General features: G+C 40.0%; 1 protein-coding gene across 2 annotated transcripts; it reads right to left on the bottom strand.

Moving 5' to 3' along the window:
• Positions 1-206: 206 nt before the first annotated feature.
• On the bottom strand, positions 207-27,506 carry LOC140717294 (CMRF35-like molecule 1). Of its 2 annotated transcripts, XM_073030732.1 has the most exons (7): positions 27,293-27,506; positions 20,795-21,130; positions 18,679-18,715; positions 13,752-13,852; positions 12,001-12,072; positions 9,621-9,673; positions 207-5,214 (listed from the first exon to the last, which is right to left on the bottom strand). In XM_073030732.1, exons 1-7 carry the CDS (start codon positions 27,330-27,332, stop codon positions 5,023-5,025), a joined length of 831 nt encoding a protein of 276 aa, XP_072886833.1. In that variant the 5' UTR covers positions 27,333-27,506; the 3' UTR covers positions 207-5,022. The 2 variants fall into 2 exon arrangements, with proteins under 2 accessions (XP_072886833.1, XP_072886834.1); XM_073030733.1 differs by lacking the exon at positions 12,001-12,072 and having other exon boundaries at positions 27,293-27,504.
• Positions 27,507-27,972: the final 466 nt, after the last annotated feature.

Below are 27,972 nucleotides of genomic sequence, written 5' to 3'. Positions count from 1 at the left end.
GTCTGACTGTCCTGTTGGATGTGGTCCTTCATTGATTCTACTGTGTATCTTGTATTTACTGTGATTGCCTACACAATGAAGGAATCTCAGGATTGTACATGATGTACAGATAGATGTCCTTTGATAATAAATTCACTTTGTACTTTGAATGCAGGCTTCAATATCTAAGTGATGAAAGATGGAAAGGAAAGCCACGTACAATAAACAAGTGTTTGTAAAATTTTAATATAATCATGGAAGTAAAGAATAGCACAATCATTTAAACATGAAAAGTGATCACACAAATAATAAAAAAACCTAGAGACTAGTAAATCCTTCTTCAGCTGTGAAATTAGATTTAAAAAATGTAAACTAGCTTGTCAATAGTATTATAGAAAATACATTAGGTAAATTATATTCTGATTTCTAAACAACTGAATGTAGATTTCATGTTTTAAATTCAGTAGCTATTACATTTGATATTTTAAAACATAATTCTATAGGTTATTGTCAAGTTCTAGATGAAAATGTACAAAAACAAATTGGATTTCAAAGTCTCATTTGCAGAAATGTAGACTCCAGTGTTGCTTAAACATCAGGGAACACTTTTTGTTGCCCAAAAAGAGTTTAGAGAACAACTTATTATTAACTTGGCATAAAATGCAATGCTGTCTTCTTCCCAGTTACCCATTCTAGCACAACTAATAGATTCAATGAAGCCTCAGATCCCCTACGTGATAAATTATGAAGATCCAGTTCATTCTCTGCCTCTGATTGATTGTGTGTTTTACACTATACACTGTATGTTTCTTCTTTACACTCTTACACTCAAGTGTAAGACTCAATGTCACACAGATAAGCCATGCTGCTCAGCCAGGCAAAGGGTTTTGACTACATAGTCTAAGGTTATAGCACTTAAATTAAGAGAAAAATCATTCTACCTGATTTTTCAGTGATTAAAGTATCCAATTGTCTGGATGCCAATTGGCTCTCCACTTGAAGGCATCTTGCAATGGTGCTAATTGGTGATTAAGTTGTATTACACAGGCGTCCTCATCATTTCCAATCTGAGTTAAATGTTAACGGGAATTAATGTTAATTCTTAAATAATCTCGTTTACACATTGCAGACGTAAACCTCCACAGATGTGTGTGGACAATGCATGATGTCGAACTGCGGACAAATTAATACTTCAAGTTTGATGTTTGGTGAAATTAGTTGGAGTTTGTACCTTGAGGATAATAATCAGACTGCGTTCAATATAAAGATCATGTGAAAATTCAATTTCTGACTATACCATTCAATATAAGATTATGAAAGAATAACTGGCCTTTCGAATGTTTACGTTTCATATGAGTCTCACCCCAGCCCAGGTACAGCTTTTCTCTATTACTACATATTCTGTCCCTTATCATTTATGTTCTTAAAGGAAACGATTATCTACCTTTACCACACCATTTTGCGATGCACTCTACATTCTCCCTACTCATTGGCCTGCTTAATCTAAAATGAATGATGAAAAATATTCTTTCACAGATGTCTGCCCTGCTCAAAACTCCCATTTATCTGTCTTTTCTGCAAATGGACCAGTACTGGAACAAAGCTGATCAAAGATTTACTGGGAAATAAATGTTTAATTGTATGAATTCAAGATTTTCAGGATGGAACTCATCCTGGTGTGGGAAGGCCATTTAAATCTGTTATTTTGAGAGTGTTGCTTTAATCTTAAATTAAGGAACATTATCTTTGCTAAGTCAACACTCCACATCAAGGAAATGTCAGAAAAATGAGAAACACCAAGGAAATAGGTAACCTTCTGAGCTCCTCCAGCATTTTGTGTGTGTTAATCTGGATTTCCAGCATCTACAGAATCTGTGTTGGTGATGATCAGTTGATCTACTGTGTAGTGTCAATAAGAATAATTTCAAACTGCCACCACTCATCGTCAAATGCTGTGACAGAGTGGTGCTAACACAAATGCTTTATCATTGCTGACTGTAATACAAATGATTTTTAGCAATATTCAGTTGTAAATTGTTAACTCTTTGTTTCTGCAATTGGCAATGTGTGGTTAATTGGTGCTTGATTATTGCCACTGTTTTCCTGGTTACAGCAAGATAGGGATGGCATCCAATTGTAGGAAACAAGAGTCTAACTTCTACTCCTCTCTAAATGCGCTAATGAAGAATATGAGTAGCACTCATTCAGAACTGGAATAGCAAGTTGTGTCAACGTTGCATTAATACTTCTCAGGTTCCCAGCCGGGTCCAGGTGTCAATTTTAACCGATGTTTCAATGACAGACTCCCTGATGAAGATGACGGAGCTTGTCATTGAAATGTCACTTAAAGTCGACACCCGGACCCAACTGGAAGCCCGAGAACAGTTTATGTGTAATATACGCCACAAAATCACCAGATCATGGTGTCAATACCAGTTCTTTCCAATCTAGTAACAACTTGTGTTATCTCCACTGATTACCAAATTTAGTAATCAATGGTATATTACCTCCTACTACCAAATTCTGTCAACAAAAGCTATAATACCATTTATACCCAGCTGCAATATTTAATGACGGTAACACAATGCATTCCAAACTACAGTAAATAACAAACAAGAGAAAGTCTGCAGGTGCTGGAAATCTAAAGCAACACCCACAAAATGCAGGAGGAACTCAGCAGGTCAGGCAGCATCTATGGAAATGAATAAACAGTCGCCTTTTTCAGGCCGAGACCCTTTTATCAACACTCATTCCCAGTTTTGAAAACCATTATTGCTAACATCCCTTTTGCCTCACTACAGTAACTAATACTCTAAACATTTCCCATTAACAACTTGAAATAGGAAAACAATAGTGTAAATGGCAACTAATTGTCAACTGCAGTAACTAACAATAGCATTATCTCTCACAAAATGCTGGAGGTCAGGCAGCATCTGTGGAGAGGATGAAAGGTTTCAGACCAAAATGTCGGCTCTTTATTCCTTTCCATAGATGCTGCCTGAGCTGTTGGGTTCCTCCAGCATTTTGTGTGTGTTGCTCTGGATTTCCAGCATCTGCAGAATCTCTTATGTTTATGGCATTATCAGTGCTGTACTTATTAATAGTGTTCACACCCCGGATTTCTAACTTATTTTAACAATAATGCAACCGACAACCAGAGTAACCAACTGGTTTAACACCATTCAGCTCCAGTTGCCACAACCATTACTAATTCCCAATCAAATGGTAACCTATGTTACTCTTCTTTAACTATTGAAAACATTAATACTGTACTATCACGGACCATTGCTCAGTCATTATTAGTCTTGACGCTTTGCATCCCCAATTGCAGCAAACAATCGTAAGCATCTCTTATTGTCAGCTGTGACAACCAATCGTGACAATGCCATTCATTCCATCTGCAGTAGACAATGATATCATCACCATTCTTTGACAACTCTCTTTACAAATTATGTTAATGACTTTCGGTTGCATTGCCCAGTGCTATTAGCAACATGCACTCCCATCTGCACCAAGAATTACGTATCACTATCACTCATTTTGAACTGTGGTTACTAACCTGTCTTCCAGTTACCCTAGCCATTCTTTTTTATTGACTCATGGTAATTGCAGTGACCATTTGTGCTCATGCCTCATTTCCAACTCAAAAGCAGAAGAGATTCTGCAGATGCCGGACATCCAGAAAAACGGAGACACACAAAATGCTGGAGGAACTCAGCCAGTCAGCATCTATGGAGAGGAATAAAGAAAGGACTGCTGATCCCCCTCTCTATAGATGCTGCCTGACCTGCTGAGTACCTCCAGCATTTTGTGTATGTGTGTCATTCACAATTGCAGTAATTAAGTGCAGTTTTGACAGAGGCTTTTACCAAGAGGCAGTATTGGTAACTCTCATGGGCCAGTTGTTCAGAACTCCTCTTGTTTATCAGTAGCTCAGCCTGGAGGTTGGCAGCAAAGCAAAGGGCTGGACAGTCTGGTTGGCCAACAGAGTGCGAGGAAGTGTTTGACGTTGCTGCATCACAGCAAATCATGTGCAACTACTGTATCTGAGCACTTTTAACACAGCACAAAACCTGAAGTGAAGAACACCAGTCATAGTATCTAACTCGCATTGAGTGCAAGCACATGCACTATCTTCAGACAATGAAGCACAGTTAGGTGTAAGCTTAACTAAATATTAAATAGTGAAGAGTCAGGAAGAAATTGTAGTTGTGCACCTTTTTGCATGTTATTCTGGGGCACTATGTATCAGAATGGCACAGCCATAGTACATGAGACACCAGAGAAAAACTTAGGACTGACCATTAGCTATTGTGTTTCATCCCTTCACTCCCCCGCTTCTAATCTAATGGAGCTTTCTTTGTCCCTGATTCAGAGAAAAGGCCTGACTATTTGTCTGGGACGAACTCTCTAGTTACTAAGGAAGTCAGTGTTGACTATTAGGTTATGTAGGTAGGTGAAAAAGTAGGTCATAGAGTCATAGAACGCTACAGCACAGAAACGGCCCTTCGGCCCATTCACTCATTCAGTTACGAAAGGTCATTCCGTGATTCAATTGGATCACGGCTGATTTGTTTCTTGGATCCAGATCACCCAGCCTAATAAATAACTAGCAATCTCCGTTCTGAGTTTTTCAATTGACACCCCCTTCCCCCCCCCTCACCCCATAAGCATGCATACCTCAGCAGATTTTTGGGAGAGAGAATTCCATATTTCTACTCCATGCTCGGTGAAGAAATGATGCCTAATATTGCCCCTGAAAAACTGAGTTCTAGCTTACTTCCCCTTAATCCTGAGCCCTTCCCGAAATGAAGTAGATTCTCTCTGTCCACCCAACGTAAGTTCAAAGGGCAAATGAGTGCCTAGGATTCATGGCATGGGTACGCATTGGGAAAATCTGGCAGTGTGTTCTGTGACTTATCTGATACGCAGTGGCTGGATAGAACGCACTAAGTGATAAACGTATCCAAATGGAGCAAAATTACGATTTACAGGGACGCTGTTCTGCAGAAAACGGGGCAGACGTTAGGTGGAGCAGAATGTTTACTTTTTGAATGCAATTGTAGAATACTCTATTTGTTCTGAAGCTGGAGGCTCGATGACTGATGGCTTGCTCTCCTCCGCGCTGCTGGAAGGGTTCACATTATCGTACGTGGCGGAGTCTTCCTGAGGGTGGCCAGTAGGCTGAATCGCCACAGTGGCATAGGTAACGCCGGCTTCCTTCTCTTTGGAGAGCTGCAGACAGAGAATGAGACGAACTGTTAACTCTTCAGTAAAATTATATTGGCTTTAATTACTCCCAGAGTAAAAAAGGGGTTATGGTATAAAACTACATAATCGCTATTTCTACAGTATTGTACTTTGGTGTAGCAGGTACTGCTGTGGTCTCCATATCAAGAGGGCAGATGTATAACCTGGAGTATTGTATACAGTTCTGGGCGCCCCATTATAGGAAGGATGTTGAGGCTGTGGAGAGGGTGCAGAAGAGATTTACCAGGATGCTGCCTGGATTAAAAGGCATGTGCTACAACGAGAGGTTGGACAAACTTGGATTGCTTTCTCTGGAATGGCAAAGGCTGAGGTGAGATCCGATAGAGGTTTATAAGTTTACAAGAGGCAAAGACAGAGCAGACAGTATCTTTTTCCCAGGGTTGAAATGCCTAATATCAGAGTACATGTGTTTAAGGTGAGGGGGGGGGGGTAAGTTTGCAGGAGATGTGAGGGGCAAGTTTTCTTTTTGCAAAGAGTGGTGGGTGCCTGAAATACAGTGCCTAGGATGGTGGTAGAGGCAGACACATTAGGGAATTTAAAGAGACTTTCAGAAAGGCACATGAGCGTGAGGGAAATGGGTGGATATGGACATTGTGCGGGCAAAAGGGATTACTTTAGTTAGCCATCTCATCACTAATGGTGGTCCAGTACAACATTGTGGGCCGAAGGTCCTCTTCCTGCGCTGTACTGTTCTATGTTCAATTAACCAGGGAACAAAATGTTAAGAATATTGATATCTGGGATAAATTCCTTGGAGAGGGTTACCCAATACACAGGGGAGTTTTAGAAGACCGAGAAGTGATCCCATAGAATCATAGAAAAAGCACAAAAACATTCCTTCACACCACTCAGTGTATGCAACCATTAAGCAACCATCTTTACACTAATCCACCCTAATTCATTTCATCCTCAACTCACTGAAGAATCTGTCCACTCCACTCCACTCTTCAAGAAGGGAGAGAGACAGAAGAAAGGAAACCATAGGCCAGTTAGTCTGATATCGGTGACTGGGAAGAAGTTGGAGTCAATTATTAAAGATGAGATCTTGGGGTACTTGAAGGCACATGGTAAGATAGGCCATAGTCATTATGGTTTCCTTAAGGGGAAAATCTTGCCTGACAAATCTGTTGGAATTCCAAGAAGAAATAACAAGCAGGATAGACAAAGGAAAATCGCTGGATGTTGTGTATTTGGATTTTCAGAAGGCCTTTAATAAGGTGTCACACATAAGGCTGCTTAACATGTTATGAGCCCGTGGTATTACTGGAAAGATTCTAGCATGGATAAAACAGTGGCTAATTGGCAGGAGGCAAAGAGCAGAAATAAAGAGAAGCTTCTCTGGCTGGCTGCTGGTAACTGTTGGTGTTCCACATGGGTCTGTGTTGGGACCGATTCCTCTTACGTAACATGTCAATGATTTGGATGATGGAATTGATGGCTTTGTTGGAAAGTTTGATGACAATATGAAGACAGGTGGAGGGGCAGGTAGGTTTGAGGAAGTAGAGATGTTACAGAAAGACTTAGACAGATTAGGAGCATGGGCAAAGAAATAGCAGATTGGAATACAGTGTCCAGAAGTGTATGGTCATGCACTTTGGTAGGAAAAATGAAAGGATTGACTATTTCCTAAATGGAGAGAAAGTACAAAAACTAAGGTGCAAAGGAACTTGGGAGACCTTGTGCAGGATTCCCTAAATATTAATTTGCAGGTTGAATCTGCAGTGAAGAAGGCAAATGCAATGTTAGCATTCATTTCAAGAGAATTAGAATATAAAAGCAAGGATGTAATGTTGAGACTTTATAAAGCACTGGTGTGGTCTCACTTGGAGTATTGTGAGCAGTTTTTGGCCTCTTATTTTAAAAAGGATGTGCTGAAACTGGAGAGGATTCAATGGAGGTTCACGAAAATGATTCCAGGATTGAATAGCTTGTCATATGAAGAGTGTTTAATGGCTCTGGGCCTGTATTCGCTGGAATTCAGAAGAATGAGGAGTGATCTCATTGAAACCTATCAAATGTTTCCTATGGTGGGAGAGTCTAAGAGCAGAGGTCAGCCTCAGAATAGAGGTGCGTCCTTTTAGAACAGAGAGAATGAATTTATTTAGCCAGAGAGTGGTGAATCTGTGGAATTCTTTGCCACAGGTAACTGTGGAGGTCAAGTCTATGTACAAACGTTTGTATATTTAATGCAGGGTTGATAGATTCTTGATTGGTCACGGCGTGAAGAGATACGGGGAGAAGACAAGACATTGGGGCTGAGAGGAAAGTTGGATCAGCCATGATGAAATGGCAGATCAATGGGCCAAATTGCCTAATTCTGCTCCAATATCTTAGCGTCTTATCGTCTTATTATTTGACTCTACTAATGTGTTCTGTACGTCTTTTGGATTTGGGGGAAGCTGAAGCACTTGAAGAAACTAGCTTTGTAAAAGGAAGAACATGGAAACTCTACACAAATACCATTTGAACCCGGCAGCTGAATGTGTGAGTCAGCAGCTCTATGTTGTCTCGCATTGGCACAAATGAGTGGTTGGTTTATCAGTTTCACAGGTACTGAATTACAGTGAAAATTTTGCTTTACATACTGCCCATAAAGATCAATTTAGTTTGACTGTGCATTGATGTACTACAAGGTAAAAATATGAATACAGTAAATTGTTACAGGAGAATGGGCTTGAGAGGCATAAGTAGCGTCCAGTTAGCGTGACACTAGTAAGGCTCAAGGCATCAAAGTTCAGAGTTCAAATTCGTCACTATCTGTAAGGGGTCTGTACATGCTTCTTGTGATTTTGTGGGTTTCCTCCAGGTGCTCCAGTTTCCTCCCACCTTCCAAAGATATACTGGTTAGTAGGTCAATTGGTTATTGTAAATTGTCCAGTGATTAGACTAAGGTTAAGTTGGTGGGTTGCTGGGTGGCGTGCCTCACTGGGCCAGAAGGGCCTGTTTGGGCTGTATCTCGTAATAAAAAAAAAACCATGATGGAATGGTGGATCACACTCGATGGGCCAAATGGCCTCATTCTCTTCCTATACCTTATGGTGCTGTGATCTTAAGCTCATGGAGTACACGGTTCAGGAGAAGGTAGAAGATGGGAGGCTGTTCTCTTGAGCTGAAGGGTATGGAACAATGGGGCTCACTCTCAGAACAAGAAGCCAGGCACACGAATGTATCAAAATCTTCTGCAGCTTAGTGTAAACATGTTGTTACACTCGTGAAGTGATGTGAGATGCTTTACTACTTTGATGGCAGTAAATACAGAGCAGTTGTTGATTTGGGGCAGCACAGTACATGGAGGTCAGTGTAATGTTATTACAGTGCCAGCAAACTGGATCCATTCTCTGCCGCTGACTGTGAGGAGTTTGTACATTCTCCAGTGACTGTGTGGGTTTCCTCTGGGTGCTCCAGTGTCCTCCCACATTCCAACGACCTACAGGTTAGTAGGTTACTTGGTAACATTGGTGTAATTTGGCATTGTGGGCTCGTCGGGCTGTAGGAGCCTGGCACTGTGCAGTATCTCCAGATAAAACATAAAATAAATAGCTCTGATGTATATATATATACTCATACACACACCAGAGCTATTTATATATATATATATATCATATCCACAGTGGCAATGTATTCTTTAAATGGGATATGTAATCTTTTTAATGTAATTGGATTTCTGGGTCTTGGGCAAGGTTTAATTGATGTGGTTTATGGATTGAACTCTGTAGTTCATGTTATGATGTGTTTCTGGTTTTTGATCACTTTTTTGCTGCTATTTTGGGCAATTTTGATCAGGGCAGCCTGCAGATAATGAACTAAGCTGAACTGAATATGCCAGGACCCTCTCGATTTTGTGTTTTATATTCTGTTTCTCACTCATTTTTTTTGGTTGCTGTTTGCGCGACTGGTTTTTATTTGCACATGTGGGAAGGGATTTAATGTTTTTCTTTGAATGAGTTCCGTGCTTTTCTTTGTTTCATAACTGCCTGTAAGGAAGACGAATTTTGGTGTTGTATATTGCATACATGTTTTGATAATAAATGTAGTTTGAATCATGAAATGGGCAACATAATCTTCAAATGGTATGGCCGACTCCAAAACATCTTATTGTCAAGAGTGCAAACACAAGGAAATCTGCAGCTGCTGGAAATTCATGCAACACACACAAAATGCTGGTGGAACACAGCAGGCCAGGCAGCATCTATAGGAAGAAATACAGTCGACATTTCGGGCCGAGACCTTTCATCAGGACTAACTTCTTTCAGTTAGTCCTGATGAAGGATCTTGGCCCGAAACGTCGACTGTACTTCTTCCTATAGATGCTGCCTGGCCTACTGCGTTCCACCAGCATTTTGTGTATTGTCAAGAGTGTGCAGCCTTACCACAGAGTTTGACTTCGGAATAGAATTCTCGGCAGTTGACTCCTTCTCCTTATCTAAAAATACAAACATAACCAAAGTAAGTAAGACTAGCTGGAAACATGCTCAGTCAAATGCAAATTTTAACTTCCACTGGAACTTCAGATAGGAAAAGGAGAACTGAAATACATGGTGCGTCAATTTTCTGGAAGAATCCGATCTATTCTTCCTAAGTTGACAACACTTCAGTCTTTGTGTAATGGTTTAAATCACTACTCACAATAAATCTTTACATGGAAGTCATGAGTGTTAAACAGGGACTTTGTTTTGGCTATTGTTAAGCAAACTACGTCAGTCATGTGTGTGAACTTAAATCTCTTTATATATTCTGAATCTGTTGCACTGTTTAATTCCCATTCATTCACTGTGAACTAGATTGTATAATAATTTTCACATTTGGGTATAGTTGGTGATTGCCTTTTTCTATGCATAATGTACTAGGTGTCTATTCAAATTTTTTATGGGCATGTAAAAGGCAACTGTCTCATTCCTTGTTGTTCCAAGGAAGGTCCATATGAGAACGGTTACTGGGTTGAAGGACTTTGGTTGGAAACAAAGGCTGGAGTAAGTGGGAATGTTTTCTTTGGGGAAGGCTGAGAGGATAATTGGATAGAAGCATATAAAGTGCTGAGGTTGGTGGACAAAGTGGATAATGGGAGACACAGGAGATTTGCATATGCTGGCTATCTTGAGTAATGCCCGCAAAATATTGGGGGACACAGCAGCTCAGACGGTGTCTATGGAGGGGAATAAACAGTTGTCATTTTGGTCTGAGACATATTATTGGGATTGGAAAGGAAGGGCAGAAAGCCAGATTGGCTTCTTTCTTTCCAGTCTCAATGGAGGTTCTCGACCCGAAATGTCAACTGTTTATTTCTTTCCATGGATGTTGCCTGACCTTCTGAGTTCCTCAAGCATTTTGTGCATTTGGATGGTGGGAGGCTGTTCCAGTTGGCAGAGAGGTCAGGGACTGAAGGTATCAATATAAAATAAAGGAGAAGAAAAGTAAAAGTCATGTCAGGAATTGCTTTGTTATGCCACATGTGGTTGGAATCTGGACTGCACTGCCTGCAGATGTGGAGAAGGTAGGCTTCCTTGTAGCCTTCAAAAGAGAATTAGATAAATGTGTGGTGAAGAATGATTTGAAGAATGGGCTGGTATGGAACTCACTAGTGAGTTACATTGCTTGAAAGCTGGCAAAGACATGATGGGCCCAATTGCTTCCTCCTGTGTTGTAAACGTTCTCTGATTCCATAATCTGGTCTGATGCTGCATGGCTAACCAGAGGGAATGCTTCAATATGGACATATATTTAAGGCAGAGATCGATAGATTCTTGATTTGTCAGGGCATGAAGGGAAGTGGGAAGCAGGCAGGAGATTAGGTCTGAGAAGGAAAATGGATCAGCCATGACGAGATTGCTGAGCTGACTTGATAGGCCAGATGGCCTAATTCTGCTCCTATATCGTATGGTCATGTGACATCAAGGGAATGCCCTTCAGTTGGACAAAAATGATTACCAAGGCACCACTTGGAAGAGCAGAAGCTAATCCTGATATCCTTTAGCCAATGCCACCAAACAGATGATCTAATCGTTATCTCTTTGCTATTTACTGTACTTTTGCCTTGACTGCCATATTTTCTTCCAATATCACTGTGATGGCATTCAACCATTATTCATTCTTTATAAAGTAGTCAGGACAATTTGTGGTGAGAAATGTACAATATATGTATAAATCTGATCGGTTCAGTTGTTCTCTGATCTTGGCAATTTATTTGCAAAAGTTCCATCACAAGGGGACATCATCCTCATATGGTGATGAAATGTTTGAAGATGGATGCCAAGACCGGAGAACGACTCAACCCAACCATCAACCACCTGAGCTACACATTTTCTGAATTATTTCCAAGTATAAATATATTTCTCCATGGAAGAATTCCTTCAAGGGCATCTGAACTGCAATACTGGTCTTATTTTGACGTTGCCGGCTGCTCATTTATTCTCTAATCTTGTAATTCTGCACCTTATCTACTTACACGTCTGCCTTCCTTTCTGAGTTTCCATCACAGTTTGTAAGTATCCACTGGATTCATTTAGTATTGGCTTGTAGTCTCTCTGGTTGGCTCCACTTAAACCCAACTCACGCAAGAACATTTTCATAGAACAGGGAGGCAAATGCAAGGCAGAACTTCTATGAACTGTTACTCTGCAGATTTACCATTTCCTGTCTGATGGTTATACCAGCATCCTATCTCCCTATCATACTGGAAAATGCTACTGATGCATATGTTAAAATGCCCTTTCCTGAGACTTTTGAATTCTTGTTAGAATTGATCCCACTCACCTGTCTCTTGCCCTTCAATTGCCTGCATCCCTTTAAATTCCACTTTGCAGCCATCCATATGTTCATTCAGAGCTGTGAATAATTAAATGCAAAGGCTGACCCTCAAAGATTGAGCCCAGTCAATAATTATCATTCCAGTGAAAAGTGAACCAGTTGTAAACTACTTTAGACCAATCATATTAATTGGGCTAGATTCGGTTACTATTCAGCTTTGCTTCACTTGAAGGAGACAACTTCATTTCCCCAGGCCATCAGACTCCTCATTACCCAGAGTCTAGACTGACAACTACATCATTTATTATTATGTTGAAATTTGTCCTCTTCTGTGCCTACTGTCTTGCTATTATTAATTAATTAATCATTGTACTGCCCTGCACGAGGAAATCTGCAGATGCTGGAAATTCAAGCAACACACACAAAATGCTGGTGGAACGCAGAAGGTCAGTCAGCATCTATAGGGAGAAGCACTGTCGACGTTTCGGCCGAGACCCTTTGTCCTGAGCATTTTGTGTGTGTTGATTGTACTGCCCTGCACTGTTTTGTGCACTTTATGTAGTCCTGTGTAGGTCTGTAGTCTAGTGTAGTTCTGTGTTGTTTAATGTAGCACCAAGGTCCTGGAGGAATGTTGTTTCGTTTTTACTGTGTACTGTACCAGCAGTTTAATCGTCGAAATGACAATAAAAAGTGACTTGACTTAAGATCAAATTTTACACAGAAATCACTGAATTTAAGACCCTCCTTACATTGTAGGATATTGGATATGTTGGAATTTTGGACTAATGTAATTTGTGCCTCATCTAACTATCGTTCTGCTCAAACCAAACAAAAATATAGAACACACACACACTAGGCAGCATCTACAGAAATGAATAAGAAGTCGATGTTTCGGGCCGAGACTCTTCTTTAGGACTGGGAAGGAAGGCAGAAGATGCCGGAATAAAAGGGTGGGAAGAGGAGAAGGATGCTAGATAGAAGATGATAGGTAAAGATAGGGTGGGGACGGTCAAGGGCTGGAGAAAAAGAAATCTGATAAGTGAGGAGAGCGGGCAATAGGAGAAAGGGAAAGGAAAAACCCCCCTCACAGACCAAAAATGCAATATATACATTAAAGCAATTCAATAAAATTACTTAGCAGGTAATCAGATAGTGCCTGTTTTAACAAAAGAACAATTTAATGTGTTCCGGCTCACTCATTCAGTGTGTTGATAATTGTTCAAGAAAGTATAATTGTTTTGTTTCTTTCTGCAGTACCAAACAGGGGGATGGCCTTGACTCTGATAGATTGCTGACAAGCAGTCCTTTTAATTAACAAATAAAAATCACCTTTGTGTTGCTAACGTGACTCCCAAACATTTTGTTAATCATCAGCAAGAAACAATGCACGTTGCATTGTGTCACACACAAATTGTCGCCATGTCACTGGCAAGCCTGTCACCATTATATTGTGCTGAATAGACAGTGCAACAGAACTCCTATTCTTCCCAGAGAGATGAAGGAGGTTCCATCACTTTTGGCTGACTCTTTTATTGAGATCTATGCCAGAATCAAATAAAAAAAGTGAGGTTATTTAAATTAAGTTCTGAGAAGACTTCTGCCTGACAACACACATATAGTTCTTGAGTTCAAATGCAAGTGCATCATAGCAAATCAAGATATAACAATTTAAGTTTGTTTTATATCATGTGATTAGTGTTTCTTTGTAGTAAGGATTTACCTTGATGCAAAAAATTTGCTTTATTTTCTGAACTTACCTTTATTTTTCTGCTTTCTCACTTTTTTCAAAACTAGTACCAGGAGTCCAAGGAACACCGTAGTTAGTATTCCGAACACTAGTCCAAGTATTATGAAAAGCCTTGGTTTTTATGAAAAAGAGAGCAAAAAGAACAGTAAGATAAGAACAGGATGTATCAGCCAATTATGCACCATGAAAGATGATGGTTAGTCGTTTATGAAATATAATTTACCTGATATAATGGCTAACATCAGATTACAATCTAGGACACTGAAGCTAACTTCAGTGCAGCTGAATGTTGGGAGTATGATCAAATGGCAGCCAATAATTTTGTATGTGTTTAACCCTAGCAACCAATGTGGAATTACCCCTCCTCCCCCATGAAAAGCGAAGTGGCATTGAGTCAGTGATCCTTCCACAATGGTTTAATAATAGATGGAGTTCTGATAAAGAGATATTGATTGCGTTCCCGCTCCCTTGCTGAAGTCCCAAAGAACATAATCAATGTCTCTTTATCAGAACTCCTTCTATCATAAAGTAACATTGGTTCCCTGGTAACAGTGGCATTCCCTAGAAGCCCATTGACACTTGATCTCACTCTTACCAGTTACCAACATTATTCTGCTCAGCCACAGAAAGTCCTATGACTTCTACGACTGAATATAAAAGAATGAACTCCCTTCCTCGTTCCTCAACCTCATAAATGACCCTACTGCAGCTTTTTTAAAATTTCCAGTCAAAGTAAATTTATTATCAGTGTCGCCAAATACTACCCTGAGATTCATTTTCAAGCAGGAACTCAAAGCAGAGCAAAGAAAAACCATAGAATCAATGAAAAACTACAATGATAAACAGCAATTGTTAATTCACAATTGATTGATCCTCTGTACAGTTTTGATAGTCTCAGCCGGCATATGCTTTTGCTGAAACATGCTCATGTATATTGCTATCATAGGCATAAATACACAGAGTACAAATGCCATGAAAATTAACTTTATAATGACAGATAGACCCTCACGGTGGTAATACTGTTATTAAATCGAACAGTGATATCATAAAATCTACCTCAGATATTCTCTTTTCTCTCCCTTCCCATTGGGCAAAATATATAAAAACCTGACAGCAGGCTCAAGGACAGCAACTATCATGCCATCTGGTGATATGACTACTGAATAGTCTCCTGAAACAAAAAGATGAACTCTTAACTTCATAATCTATCTTGTTTTGACCTTGCACCTTATTGTTTGACTACACTGCACTTTCTCTGTAATTGTAACACTTCTTGTCTTCATTTTAATATTGTTTTACCTTGGACTACCTCAATACACCATTGTAATGAAATGATCTGTATGGACAGCATGCAAAACAATATTTTACATTGTCCCTCTGTACACCTGATAAGAATAAGACAATTTACTAAACCAATTGCTAATTTACAAATTAGTGAATCGCACTTTCTAGTTTTATTCCCTTTAGCAGGTTTATGACATATATTATATTAGGGTGCAAACTAAAGTAAAAGCAGAAGCCTGAATGAGGTTGTGTTGTAGAAAATGCAATTCTGGAGTAACACACTCATGCTGGAGGAACTCAGCGGGTCAGGCTGCATCTATTGAGAAGAATCAAGAGTCTTCATCAGGTCCTGATGAAGGGTCTCGGACTGAAATGTCAACAGTTTATTCCCCAACATTTTATGTATGTTGCTCTAGATTTCCAACATCTGAGAATCTCTTATTCTTTGAATTCTGCCAACTAATATTAAATGAAGTGTTGAAGATTTCTTCCAGTCTATGCTAAAGATTTGTGCAGACTCAGCTGGGTACTGGTGAAAGATGGAAAGACACCCCGAATTTGGCAGTTTGATAGTTTATTGGTAGGTTGATCTCCAAGTTTGCTGGTGATTAATGAAAATGATGCTGTTCGAGATTGTCACCAGATTACGCTTAATGTCAGTCTTCTGGAATATATTTTATCAGTTATTAATTTATGTATGGTAATATTATTTTATGTGGTGTGTGAGTTATGTATATGTATTGTGTTGTATACCTTGGTCTGGAGGAACGTTGTTTCGTTTGAACTAGAACTTGATGGGGGGGGGGAGGGACAATATTCACTCTTCAGCTGATGGTTCAACAGAAATCGATGGAAATTGGGGAGTATCTGTGAATCTCTGTAATAGTTAACTGGTGGGGGCAGAAAAATGAACCCTCAATACTGTGCTGCACTGAACTGGTGGTTCACTATGTCCGTGCAATGGCATGCACTAGCAGGTGAATGGCAAGACATCTGGCCCTAAGGACGACCACTGAGCTCAGCACTAGGGCTAGCAGTGGTTCCATAACATGTGGAGCCAAGGGTGGCCACAAACTCTTCCCCTCAGCTTTACTCCTTGCAAAACTGGTGCATCTGGCAAGATCCTATTCTGTTTAGTGGTGAGTCACTGAGTTTCACAAAAAAAGTACCTGGAATTACCCATGTTTCCCACTTGAAATTTTCATCCATTTACACATTGACAATTTTTAACATTTTATCAATGTTATAAATTAGCTTATTTGTTACATGTACATCGAAGTGTTAACACATACAGTGAAATGCATCATTTTGCATCCAAGACCAATACAGTGCAAGGATTGAGCTGGACGTCTTACCACTCTTCCAGTGCCCACATAGCATTACCATAACTCACTAACTCCAACCCTAATCCACCCGTCTTTAGAAAACGGGAGGAAACTGGAGAACCCAGAGGAAACCCACACAGTCATGAGGAGAGCATACAAAATCCTTACAGACAGCAATGGGAATTGAATCCTGATTGTTGACTGTTGATGCTATAGAGTGATTGCGCTAACCGGTACACTACTGTGCCATCCCTTATCGATTTATTTTATTAAACACTCCATAGTTTTCTTCAAATGGTTTTCAAAGCAACCCGGAATCAGTGCAAGGGACTGTGGCAGGACAAGCTGTCTGAGGGGTAATGGGTTGTTTTGTTGCCCTGACCTAGTTTCCACAGCTGGGTCACCGCTCGCAGAAAGCTCTTTCGGGAAGGAGTGAGGAGATGGGTGGGATGCTGGGAAGCTTGTGGCTACATAAGAGAAATCAGGCTGCTGGCATCTCACAAGAGATGGGAGCTGGGCTCAGGGCAATGCAACCCTGCTGAGTAGGTGCCCTTTCTCTCTATGTGTATGGTCCACAACAAGGAAGCTATCTCCTTGATGGTAAAGAAAACTGGAAAAAAAACAGAGCCCACATAAAATTGGAGCACCAGCCGTTCCCAGTATCAAGGACTTCTTCCATCATTATGTACCTCCACCATCTGGGACAGGCCCTATCATCATTACTATCAACAGGGAGAAGGTATAGGAGCCTGGAGACCTGTCGTTAACATTTTAGAAAAGAGCTTCTTCCTCTCTGCCATCAGATTTCTGAACTGTCCTTGAACCCATGAACACAACTCATTATTTCTGTTCTTTCTCCACATTATTTATTTGTTTATTTTTGTGCATTTTTATATTTGTATGACCTTGCACTGCACAGCTGCCACAAAACAACATATGTCAGTGATAATAAATCTCATTTATAACAGCATGGTTGTAACATCAACATACCCACCTGTCCCTTATGACCTTTCACCCCCTTACCTAACAAATACTTCTTTCCAAAATTCAGAGGTTTCAATTGAACTACCCTTTGAGGAAGAAAGGTTCAAAGACTCGTAAACTAAGAGAAATGGCTTCATGTTAACTCTGCCTGAAATGGATAATCCTTTAATTTTAAACAGTGGTTCCTAATTCTAGATTCTCTCACAAGAGGGAGTAGTATATTCATGTCCAGACTCTCAACACTCTTGCATGTTTTCATCTAGTTTCCTCTCAAACTTCTCTATTCCAGTGGATACAAACTATCTGCCCAAACTTCCCTTAAAAGACTTCCAGGTATTAATCTATAAAGTTGGGTATGTAGGAGGGTGAAAATTTTAACAGATTGGATAGGTAGGGTGCATTTTCCCACAAACAAAGGTGGCTGAGAGATGAGGCAAATAAAATTCTGAGAGGCACAGGGAGGTAGATAGAAAATAATCTGTTTCCCATGGTAAGGGTGTCTAAAGTCAAAGGGTAAAGGTGAGAGTGCAGAGATTTAAAGGGGATAGTGGAGCAGTAAAACTAATGACTTTTATGAATTATCCAGACAGGTAATTGACTGAGCATGACATAAAGGGATCTGAACTTATTGAATGGAATTAGTATAGATAAGCAAGATGACCAGTATATAACTGGAGGACCAAATGGCCTGTTCTTTGCTGTACATTTCACCGATTCTATGACTCTACAGCACTGTGTAAAAGTTTTAGGCACATGTATATCGTTAGGGTGCCGAAGATTTTTACACTGTACCGTGGTAGTTTTATTTATTGCACTGTACAGCTTTTGCACGAAGCAAATTCAGGACAAATGTGAGTGATGGTAAACCTAATCCTGCTGTGGGTCTTTATTGTGAGCTAATAGTGGGGAGGAGGCAGGGAGAGGGGAATCGTGGTTGTGATAAAGGGAAGGGAGAGGGGAGGAAGCGGGAAGAACTAGAGAGACATTCTGTAATGATCAATAAACTAGTTGTTTGGAATCAAATGACCTTCCCTGGTGGTCTGAGTATGTGTCCACCCGCAACTTCCCCCCACCGCCCCGGCACACCTTCTCTGCCACCTGTTCCACACCCCTCCCACGGCACTCCACCCTCACCATGCCCAACATCCTCTGCTCCCACCAGGTTTACAAACTCGATCCCTGCTTCACATTGACAAGTACAGAGCTGTGCTAAAGTCTTTGGCAGCCTAGCTATACTCGTATGTGCCCAAGTCTTTTACACAGATTCATTAAGGTCTCAATAATATCCCATTTTATTACTTTGTTGTATTTGGGTTGGTCCACAACAAGAAAATGGACATTTACCTGAGTTTTTGTTTGTCCGTAGGAAGTAACTTTTGACCTGTTAAAAACATATAAAAGCATTATTTTGCTATTCATGCATTTCGTGATTCATTTTCAACTGTTATCATGAAATACAGATAAATAAAAAGCTCATTGTGCTAGACTAACAAGGGAAATTTTCAAGAGAAAACAGAGAAGAAGATGTATAATCTGTGAATTTCAGGTTTTTCTTTGTTCTTTCTCCAACACACTTTTATTAATTTACCAACTGTTCAGCTCCATAGGAAGAACATCACTTTGGCAACACTGTTATCACCTTCTCAGAGATTTCCCTTAGTCCTATCTATTTTTAGCACCTTCTGTGGTAAACTATGTATACCTGTCTGGACACGCCCCTCTGCTGACTGCTCCTGTGACTCCTCCCACTGACCCCTGTATAAAGGCGATTGGAGGCACTGCTCCCCCCTCAGTCTCCGAGATGCTGTACTCCATTTTGCTTCTAATAAAAGCCTATCATTCACCTCCCGTCTCTGAGAGTTATTGATGGTGCATCAGCTTCTCTGAAGCTTAAAAAATAGAAGCTAACAGTTCTCTCACTCTTTCTGATGTGATAAATGACCTTCAATTTGAATGATAACTCTGTATCTCTTTCCAAATATGCTCCCTACCCTGCTGATTGTTACCACCATTTTCAATTGATTTCTGCTTGATCCATTATAAGGAAAAGAGCAAATGGAGAAGGAGAAAACAAAGTGATATATAAAACTTGATCTACCTTTCATAATCTTACACAGCTTTGTTTCTTACTCTCCAACTGCCTTCATAACCTGTCAACCAAGTGGTTTAATAAACAACATATCACCATGGCAAATCTGCGCTCACTCTCTCAGATATATCACAACCTCATCCTTTTGCAACTTAAAACTACTTTTTTTGTATTCAGTTTTCCAGTTTGATGAATGACCTTCAAACTGAAACAAATCATCTTTCTGCAGATGCTACCTGACCTACTGAGTGTTTTCAGCATTTTCTGATTTTAATTAGGATTTCCAGCATTTGCAGTTTTTAAAATATTTTCATTGTCTATTAAAATGGTCCACTTATCCTCTGTGATATCAGTTTTCTTCTGTACGATTAGAGCTCCATTCTTTCAGGCAAATGGAGGTGACTCCAGCATATTTCTACCTTGTCGATGGTGAAATGGCACTGGGGAGTCAGCGGGTGAGATACCCAGCCTCTGTCCTGATCTTGGGACCAGAGAATTAATGTTTATTCCATTTATGTCGAGATACAGCACACTACATGCCCAATGAGGCTACGCTACCCAACAATACCCATGTGACTAATTAACCTATTTACCTGTACATCTTTGGAATGTGTGGGGAAACCAGAGCACCTGGAGGAACCCCACACGGTCATGGGGAGAACCTACAAACTCATCATAGGCAGTGATAGAATGGAACCTGGGTTCCCTGGCACTATAGCCAACTGCTATACTAACATGTCGCCCACTAATGTAACTAATTTGACTCAGTTTCTCACGTACAAAAATGTAAAGGTGAATGTCAGACATGTTAACAAACATAAATTTGACCAAACAAATCATTCTGTTACACACAAAATGCTGGAGGAACTCAGCATGTCAGGCAGCATCTATGGAGAGGAATAAACATTCAATACTTGAGGCCAAGACCTGATAAAGGGTCTTGCACAACACATTAACTGTTTATTCATTTCCATAGATGCTATCTGACCTGCTGAGTTCTTCCAGAATATTGTATGTGTCACTTTGGATTTCCTGCATCTGCAGAACCTCTTGTGTTTTAAATCACTCTGATCGGTTAATAAAGGCAGTTAGAGAGAAAAAACAAAGAAAGGATCATATAAAAGAACAAACACAAAATGCTGGAGGAACTCAGCAGGTCAGGCAGCATCTATGGAGAGGAATAAACATTTGGTGTTTTGGGCTGGGACCAAAACATCGACCGTTCATTCCTCTCCATAGATGCTGCCTGGCCTGCTGAGTTCCTCCAGCATTTTGTGTTTGTTCCTTTAGGTTTCCATCATCTGCAGAATATCTTAAATTTATGCAAAGGATATACAAGTCTGGGACTTGCAGGTCAGAGTAATATCTTACCTTCACGAACTTTAAGTTCTACGGCACTTAAAGGATCCAGAAGATGAGGCTTATCTATTCCACACCAATACCAACCCTTATCACTTTTTGTTAATCTCTCTATTTGTATTGTAAGTTCTCCTTTTAGGTTGTTAGCTGCAATTGTTATTCTGCCGTCTCCACTTTTCATCTCAGGGCCTTGCGTTTGTACTAAAACAGTGCAGGTCCTGCGGTAGTATCCTTTGCACCAGTACTTCTGATAGTTTCTGAAAAACGTGTTAAACTTGCAAACGATTTCAACTCTATGTCCCACTGTTCCAGTTTTCACACTCGGTCCAGTTATGTCAGCGTATGTCACTGTAAGTGTGAAAATATAACATGTTGTAAAGCACAAGAGGTAAATGATTATACTGCTGTGCACAAAATAGCTTGTAAAGAAGTAAGGGTTAGCATGGAAATGTTGGCTGAAGGGCCTAATTATGAACTTTATGAGTCTTTGAATCCATTTAATTGAAACCCTCATGTAATTGCCATATACACTCGGTGGTCACTTTACGAGGGGTGATTGATAAGTTCATGGCATAAGGTAGAAGGAGGTGAGTTATTAACTTCAAACTTGCTGCATAATCAAAGAGTTGAACTGCATGTGCATGTAACAAGAGCTGTATAACTCAACCCCTTCTACCTTAGACCACAAACTTATCAATCACCCATCTGTGGGCACTTTCTGGAGGTCGAAGATCCGTATGCTCCATGACCACTGGATTAAGTGTGTAAATGTAGGACGGGACTATGTTGAAAAATAAATGTGCTGGGTTTTCTAAAAATGACTCCTACCTTAGGCCACAAACTTATCAATCACCCCTTGTATTAGGTACCTCTGTACCTTATAAAGTGGCTTCTGAGTGTATGTCAATAAGGCCATAAGATATAGGAGCAGAATTGGGCCATTTGGCCCATTGAGTCTGCTCCTCCAAACCATCATGGCTGATTTATTATCCCTCTCAGTGCCATTGCATTAACTGCTCCACTCATTTTCCTTCCTCTGATCCTCTCTTTCATTTCCCTTGCCCTTCACACTTACCCTCTCTCTGCCTGGCTATCTTCTGGTCTAACTGTTTTACTTATAGTTAATTACATCTGTCCATGCACAGATCTATAAGTTACTGAGTTTTATTTTCTTCTAAAGACTAACAGACAAAGAATTACAAAACCACATTAGCTTGAAGACCACAGTCTGGGTCAGGAATGTTGGATGAGCGGTCAGCTGGGGAATTCACAGTGGGCCTGGAGGGTGTACGTGGGGTAAATTCTAATCTGTAACTAAAATCCAGCCCTTGGACTTGGAGTTGGGTGAAAACATCTAATACTGTTGCCTGGATTGGAAAACAAGTCTTATGAGGCAAGGTTAGCAGAACTCAGACTTCCTGTTTGGAGCACAGAAGGATGAGAGGGGACTTGATAGAGGTCTACAAGATTATGAGAGGCACAGATAGGGTGGATAGCCAGTACCTGTTTTCCAGGGCACGAGTAGGAAACACCAGAGGACATATGTACAAAGTTCAGGGAGGGAAGTTTAGGGGAGACATCAGGGGTAAGTTTTTTACACAGAGGGTTGTGGGTGCCTGGAATGACTTGCCAGGGGTGGTGATGGAGTCTGAAACATTAGGGGTATTTAAGAGCCTCTTGGACAGGCACATGGATGAAAGAAAGATAGAGGGTTACGGGGTAGAATGGGTTTAGTACTTTTTTAAAGGGAATATATGGGTCGGCACAATATCAAGGGCCGAAGGGCCTGTACTGCGCTGTCGTATTCTAGTGTTGTAGTGTCTAGTGTCACTTGCAGTACGCATGTGAGTGAATGAAGAATGAGGGCCATTATGATATGATACTCGGATAAAGAGCTGATTCAGCTTTACATTTATTTATCACATGTACAATGAAATGTGATGTTTGCATTAACAATCAATATAGCCTAGGGATGGGCGTGGGGTAGCCACAGGCAAGTGTCGCCACAGATTGAATTCTAGCTTTGCTGGGCCATTTCCAATAATAGTTAAGATTTAACCATGTTTTTATGGGTCTGGAGTCAGAAATAAGCCAAACTTGATAAATGGGGCAGGTTTCCTTATCAGAGGACAGTTAGTGAGAAGTGTTGATTTTTATTAAAATCCTGTAACTTCATGGACACTGATGCCACTTTATCAAAAATAATCAAGTTTATGTTATTATCCATTGAACTATCCAGAGAAATAAGCTGCCTACTCATATCCAAGTCATCTTCAGCTGGCTGCTACCTTTGCAGGTGTTGAAGCAAAACCCACAATTCTGGCTGCTGTGACTGATCAACACAGGCCAGAGTAAACTACAGGATACCTTGGTCTGAAGGTTTACAAGAAAAGGAAATGAGTCAGACTGAAAGCCACTACACTTGCATTATTATGCACATTGTGGAAGTCTGTGTGGTGATTTTGGTTTAATTTTGTTTTAATGATCTGTCTTGTTCTCCAAGTCTCTCCAGTCACTCTGCAATCATAACCATTAAGATGTTTATTGATGGTAAAAAGTCGTTCAGTTTTTAGCCATGATAATATTGACCTATTTTTTATTTAAGCTCTGCAGTGCCATGGCTTGTTTGCTGTGAAATCCTTTCCTGTTCATTTATTATTTGACTCCACCAACACACTTTCCAACAGACTCCTGAGTCCAAGGATATCTACAGATCTGCTGCCTGTGCTCAAAGTCACTGGAAGTTCCATTCATCCATCCATTACTCTTGTGTTGGCTGGCCCCATTAACAAGGTCGCAAATTTACCTGAAGAGCATTTTGACTGGTTGTATCAAGAACTGGTATGAAGGCTCCAATGCATAGGATTGCAAGACGATGCACTGCTGTTGATTGTTGATTCAGCCGGCTTCACCATAATCACGAGCCTCCCCACCATTGAGGACGTCTTCGAAAGGCAGTTCCTCAAGAGGTCCATGAGCCTGAAGACACACAGCTTCTTCCACTCTGCTATCAGATTGCTGAATGGTCCACGAACCCAACCACACTATTCCTCTTTTGCACTATCTATCTATCCATATATACCTATCTATGTATGTATTTAACTACTTACTTATTTGTTAACTTATTTTTATTGTAAATTATCGTAATTTTTTATGTATTGCACTGTACTGCTGCCACAAAGCAGCAAATTTCACAACATATGTTAGTGATAGTAAACCTGATTCTGATTTTGATTCCTTGCTTTTAAATCTTTCCATTGTCTCACAGTAACACCACCAGCTCTCGCTCTCCTCCATCACTCCCATCCTCACTTTCTCCATTCAGTTTCTTTGATATCGCTGCACACATTCATTGCTGGCCTTAAATTGATCTATCATTTCTCCCACCAGAGGCCATGACTTTAGCTATCTAGGCCCTCAAGCCCCTGAGCTCCTACCCTAAGCCACTCCTGCTTCTCTACCTCTTTTTTCTCATACGTTTCTCTTTAAACTACCTCCAACTAATCTTTGGTCACTGTCCAAATATCTGCTTACGTGCTCGGCATCCGAAGTTAGTTGTTAACAATCCCATGAAGCGGCTTGCTTTGTTGAATGTGTCATTTCAATGGAAGGTCTTGTTGTGACAAATGCTTCTGTAAAGTTTTCAAATACAAAAGAACTTGATCTCACTCGTAGTTAAGTAACTCAAAGTGTTCCGGGAAGCAGGTGACCATACGACTCATGTGTGATCACCATTGCTTTGTGAGGCTGTATTTTTTTAATGCCTCGATGACAGGAGAATTGGGTAGGGAGGAATAGTAAATCAGCCATGATCAAACAGTGGATAAAAATTGATGAATTGAATGGTCTAATTCTGCTCCAGCGTCCTATGGACTTAATGCATCACATATCTTCAAGAGGTGGAGCTTCCTCATTGGTTTATAATGGGTGACCAGAAAAAACTGGCATCCATTTTCATAAGGCTGGCATTCCTAGACTCCTTGGAAAATCCCTCCCCTTTTAGCCAATGGGATTAATGCCGAATATAAAGTGAACAGAAACACTATCTGATCTGCAATGCTTTCAATAGGCTGTATAAAATTCTACATCAGTAATCATATCACACACACACACACACACACACACACACACACACACACACACACACACACACACACACACACACACACACACACACACACACACACACACACACACACACACACACACACACACACACACACACACACACACACAGTGCTGGATGAACTCAGCAGGTCAGGTAGAATCTATGGGTAGGATGTGTCTCGGCCCAAATCATCAATTGTTTATTCCCCAGTATTTTGTGTGTGTTGCTCTAGATTTCAAGCATCTGCAGTACCTCTTGTGCTTCGAATTCTGGAGTCTGTTTTGAAGCTAATGTCAAATAATGTGTTGAAGATTTCTTCCCGTCTATGCTAAAGGTTTACACAGAAATATCTGTACACTGGTCAATGATGGAAAACCACCTCAATTTTGACAGGCTGACAGGATCTGATGAAGGGTCCCTGCTTGAAACATTGACTGCTTATTCTGCTCCGTAGATACTTCCTGACCTGCTGAGTTACTGCAGCTTTTGTGCGTTACTCTGGATTTACAAAATCTACAGAATCTCTTGAATTTGTTATTTATGTTGAATTCCATTCTACCAGGCCAGCCTATTAAGAGCATTTAGCCAAGTCTGATTACGACACTTTGAGTTAAAACCGATCAATTCAGGAGATTGGAGATTCTTAGATTCTAACAAGTTAATTTCAGTCCACCACCCAGTCCTACCAGCAACCTCTTAAAGGCTCTTAGCACATTTTTTAAATCATCAAACATAATGACTCAGTCTATCACCTAAATACATAAAATTTAGAATAATTTATTGGCAGATGATAATATTAACAGAAGACTGTACATGTAATACTTTCCATGGTTTGACATTGTTTCAAAGTGTTTCTAGACAATGAAATGCTTTCTTTTTGATGAGCAAATGCCATTTTAATGTAAGAATCCTAGCAGCTATGTGTGCTCAGCAAGATATCAGAAACGGTTATGTGCTTATAACCAGGTTATTTTCTATGCTGTTGACTAAGGAATAAAATTGGTTGTGAAAGGGCCGACTTCTATGCTCTTAGCAGAAACACTATCATTGGTCTTTTTACTGTTTCTTCTGAGTGATGCTATCTCTGGCCGCACTACACTCCTTGGTGGAATGCACAGATAATGCCAAAAGGTGCTTGCAATAACGTGATATTTTACAGAAACCGTAATTCTTTAACAAAACAATGAATAAAAACAATCTGTGTTCGGTATAAGAGCAGTATCATGGATTTCAAAGTGCTGGTCTTATTGCATATCTGTGCACTTGTAATGCTACAGTGACACTGTAATTTCCATTGGGATGAAAAAAGTATCTGCCTATTGCTTAAGAACTGCCCAAGTAAAACAGGCATAACCCAAGGGTTCCCAGCTAGGTGTCCACAGGCCCCTCAGTCAATGGAATAAAAAAGTTTGGTAAACCCTGGCATCACTGAAACTTGAGTGGAACCAAGCTCTGCTGCTAATATTACTGAGCATTGTCCAAAGCCGTCAACTTTAAGCAAACTTGGCCTATTACAAATATAGAAGTGATTTCATTTCATATGAATCAGCTGAGCAGAATTATTTATAAAGAGGCTGAATCTTTTAACTGATTGGTTGCTGACCAGTCTGACAGATGCCAGGAACTGAAATCCCCTTGTCAGCTCAAGAGTGTATAAGGTTGCTTCATGTAAGCCACAGCTTAATGGCTCTTTATTACAAATCAGCAAAGCCAGATGTCAGACATTGCCTCTGTGTTATACAGAGTTATACAATGTTATACTATGTTAACTAGCAGTTAAAATCTTACTTCCCGTTTAAGAGTGTTTTTAAATGGTAACAAAAATCTTTATAATTCAGTTTTGTTATTTGAGGATATTACAGGAACTGAAAGCTTTAAAACTGGGTTTAGATATATTCTGTTTATTAATTATGACTCTCCACAACATTGCACATAAATTGATTTTAAAAGATCATTTTACATTCTCGATTATGCTCTTGACAGGAGTATTATTTACATTTTATTTGGTTTAACACATCAGTGACATAAATGGGGTACATCGCTGTAAACTTTACCAAATGAAGCACAATGCCCTTTTAGTCCAGGATTCTGTCAGCAGTGCTTTATCGGATGAGGGACCTCAACTTGGCCATGTTTAAATTCTGGTTGCCTGGCAATTATGCCAAATATTTTGTTCCTCTATTATTACTGCTGAAAAGTGGCACAGATTAACATTTCTCCGAGAGTTAAGGAAAAATTCTATTTTGATAGGCATCAAAAATTCTGTTGCCAGAATTCCTCACAGATCTCAGTTCTGGTCAGACAGATGCAAACTTACATTACTTCTTTAACTCAATATTTCACAACACAATACTACATTTACAATACTTTGAAAAATCTAAATAAGATCAATGTTTTCTTACCTGAGAGGAAAGCCACCAATAATAGAAGAGTCATACCCATTTTTAATTACTGTTGTTAATTCCAATTTGCAAACAGCCCTTTTGTTTGCACAAGTCCTACTTCTGCTCTGCTGTGTCCAAACTTTCACTTCCCCTCCACACTTGCCAGATCATGACCTCCAAATGAAACTGAGAATAGAAAGTGCAGGTTTGGGTTTTGACAGCCCCAGAGTTTGCAACATGTTTTGTGTGAATAAATGAGTACCAAGGCATTCATTGTACAACACCCAGGCCAATGTGAAAGCCTAATTGTTTTCTTTCTGAGCCTTGTTGGAAGAATTGTATCAACTGTTTAATTGTTAGTGACAAAATGGCTGCTGTGAGTTTAAAAATTACGGCTTTTGCAATCTCTATTAAATAGTTCCAACCCTGCATAATACATTTTAAAGATATGAATTGATTTAATATTTGCTGAAAAAATCATCCATTTTCTTTCTTGAGAGTATTTGTCTATATCTTTGTGCTTGGAAGGTTTTGAACGCTTTCATTTAAACATTATAAGTGTTCAGAGCCAGACAAGATAGGTTTAGGAAGGCAACTTAGGGAGAGTTTTATTTTCACACTGTGTGTGGGTAGACTCTGGGGTGAGTCTGGGATACCCGAGGGGGTATCGGAGGTAGAAACTCTCATGAAATCTAAGA

Source organism: Hemitrygon akajei, chromosome 27 (genome assembly GCF_048418815.1).
Source record: "Hemitrygon akajei chromosome 27, sHemAka1.3, whole genome shotgun sequence".
Taxonomy (NCBI): Eukaryota; Metazoa; Chordata; class Chondrichthyes; order Myliobatiformes; family Dasyatidae; genus Hemitrygon; species Hemitrygon akajei.
This window is presented reverse-complemented; position numbering and strand designations above follow the sequence as displayed.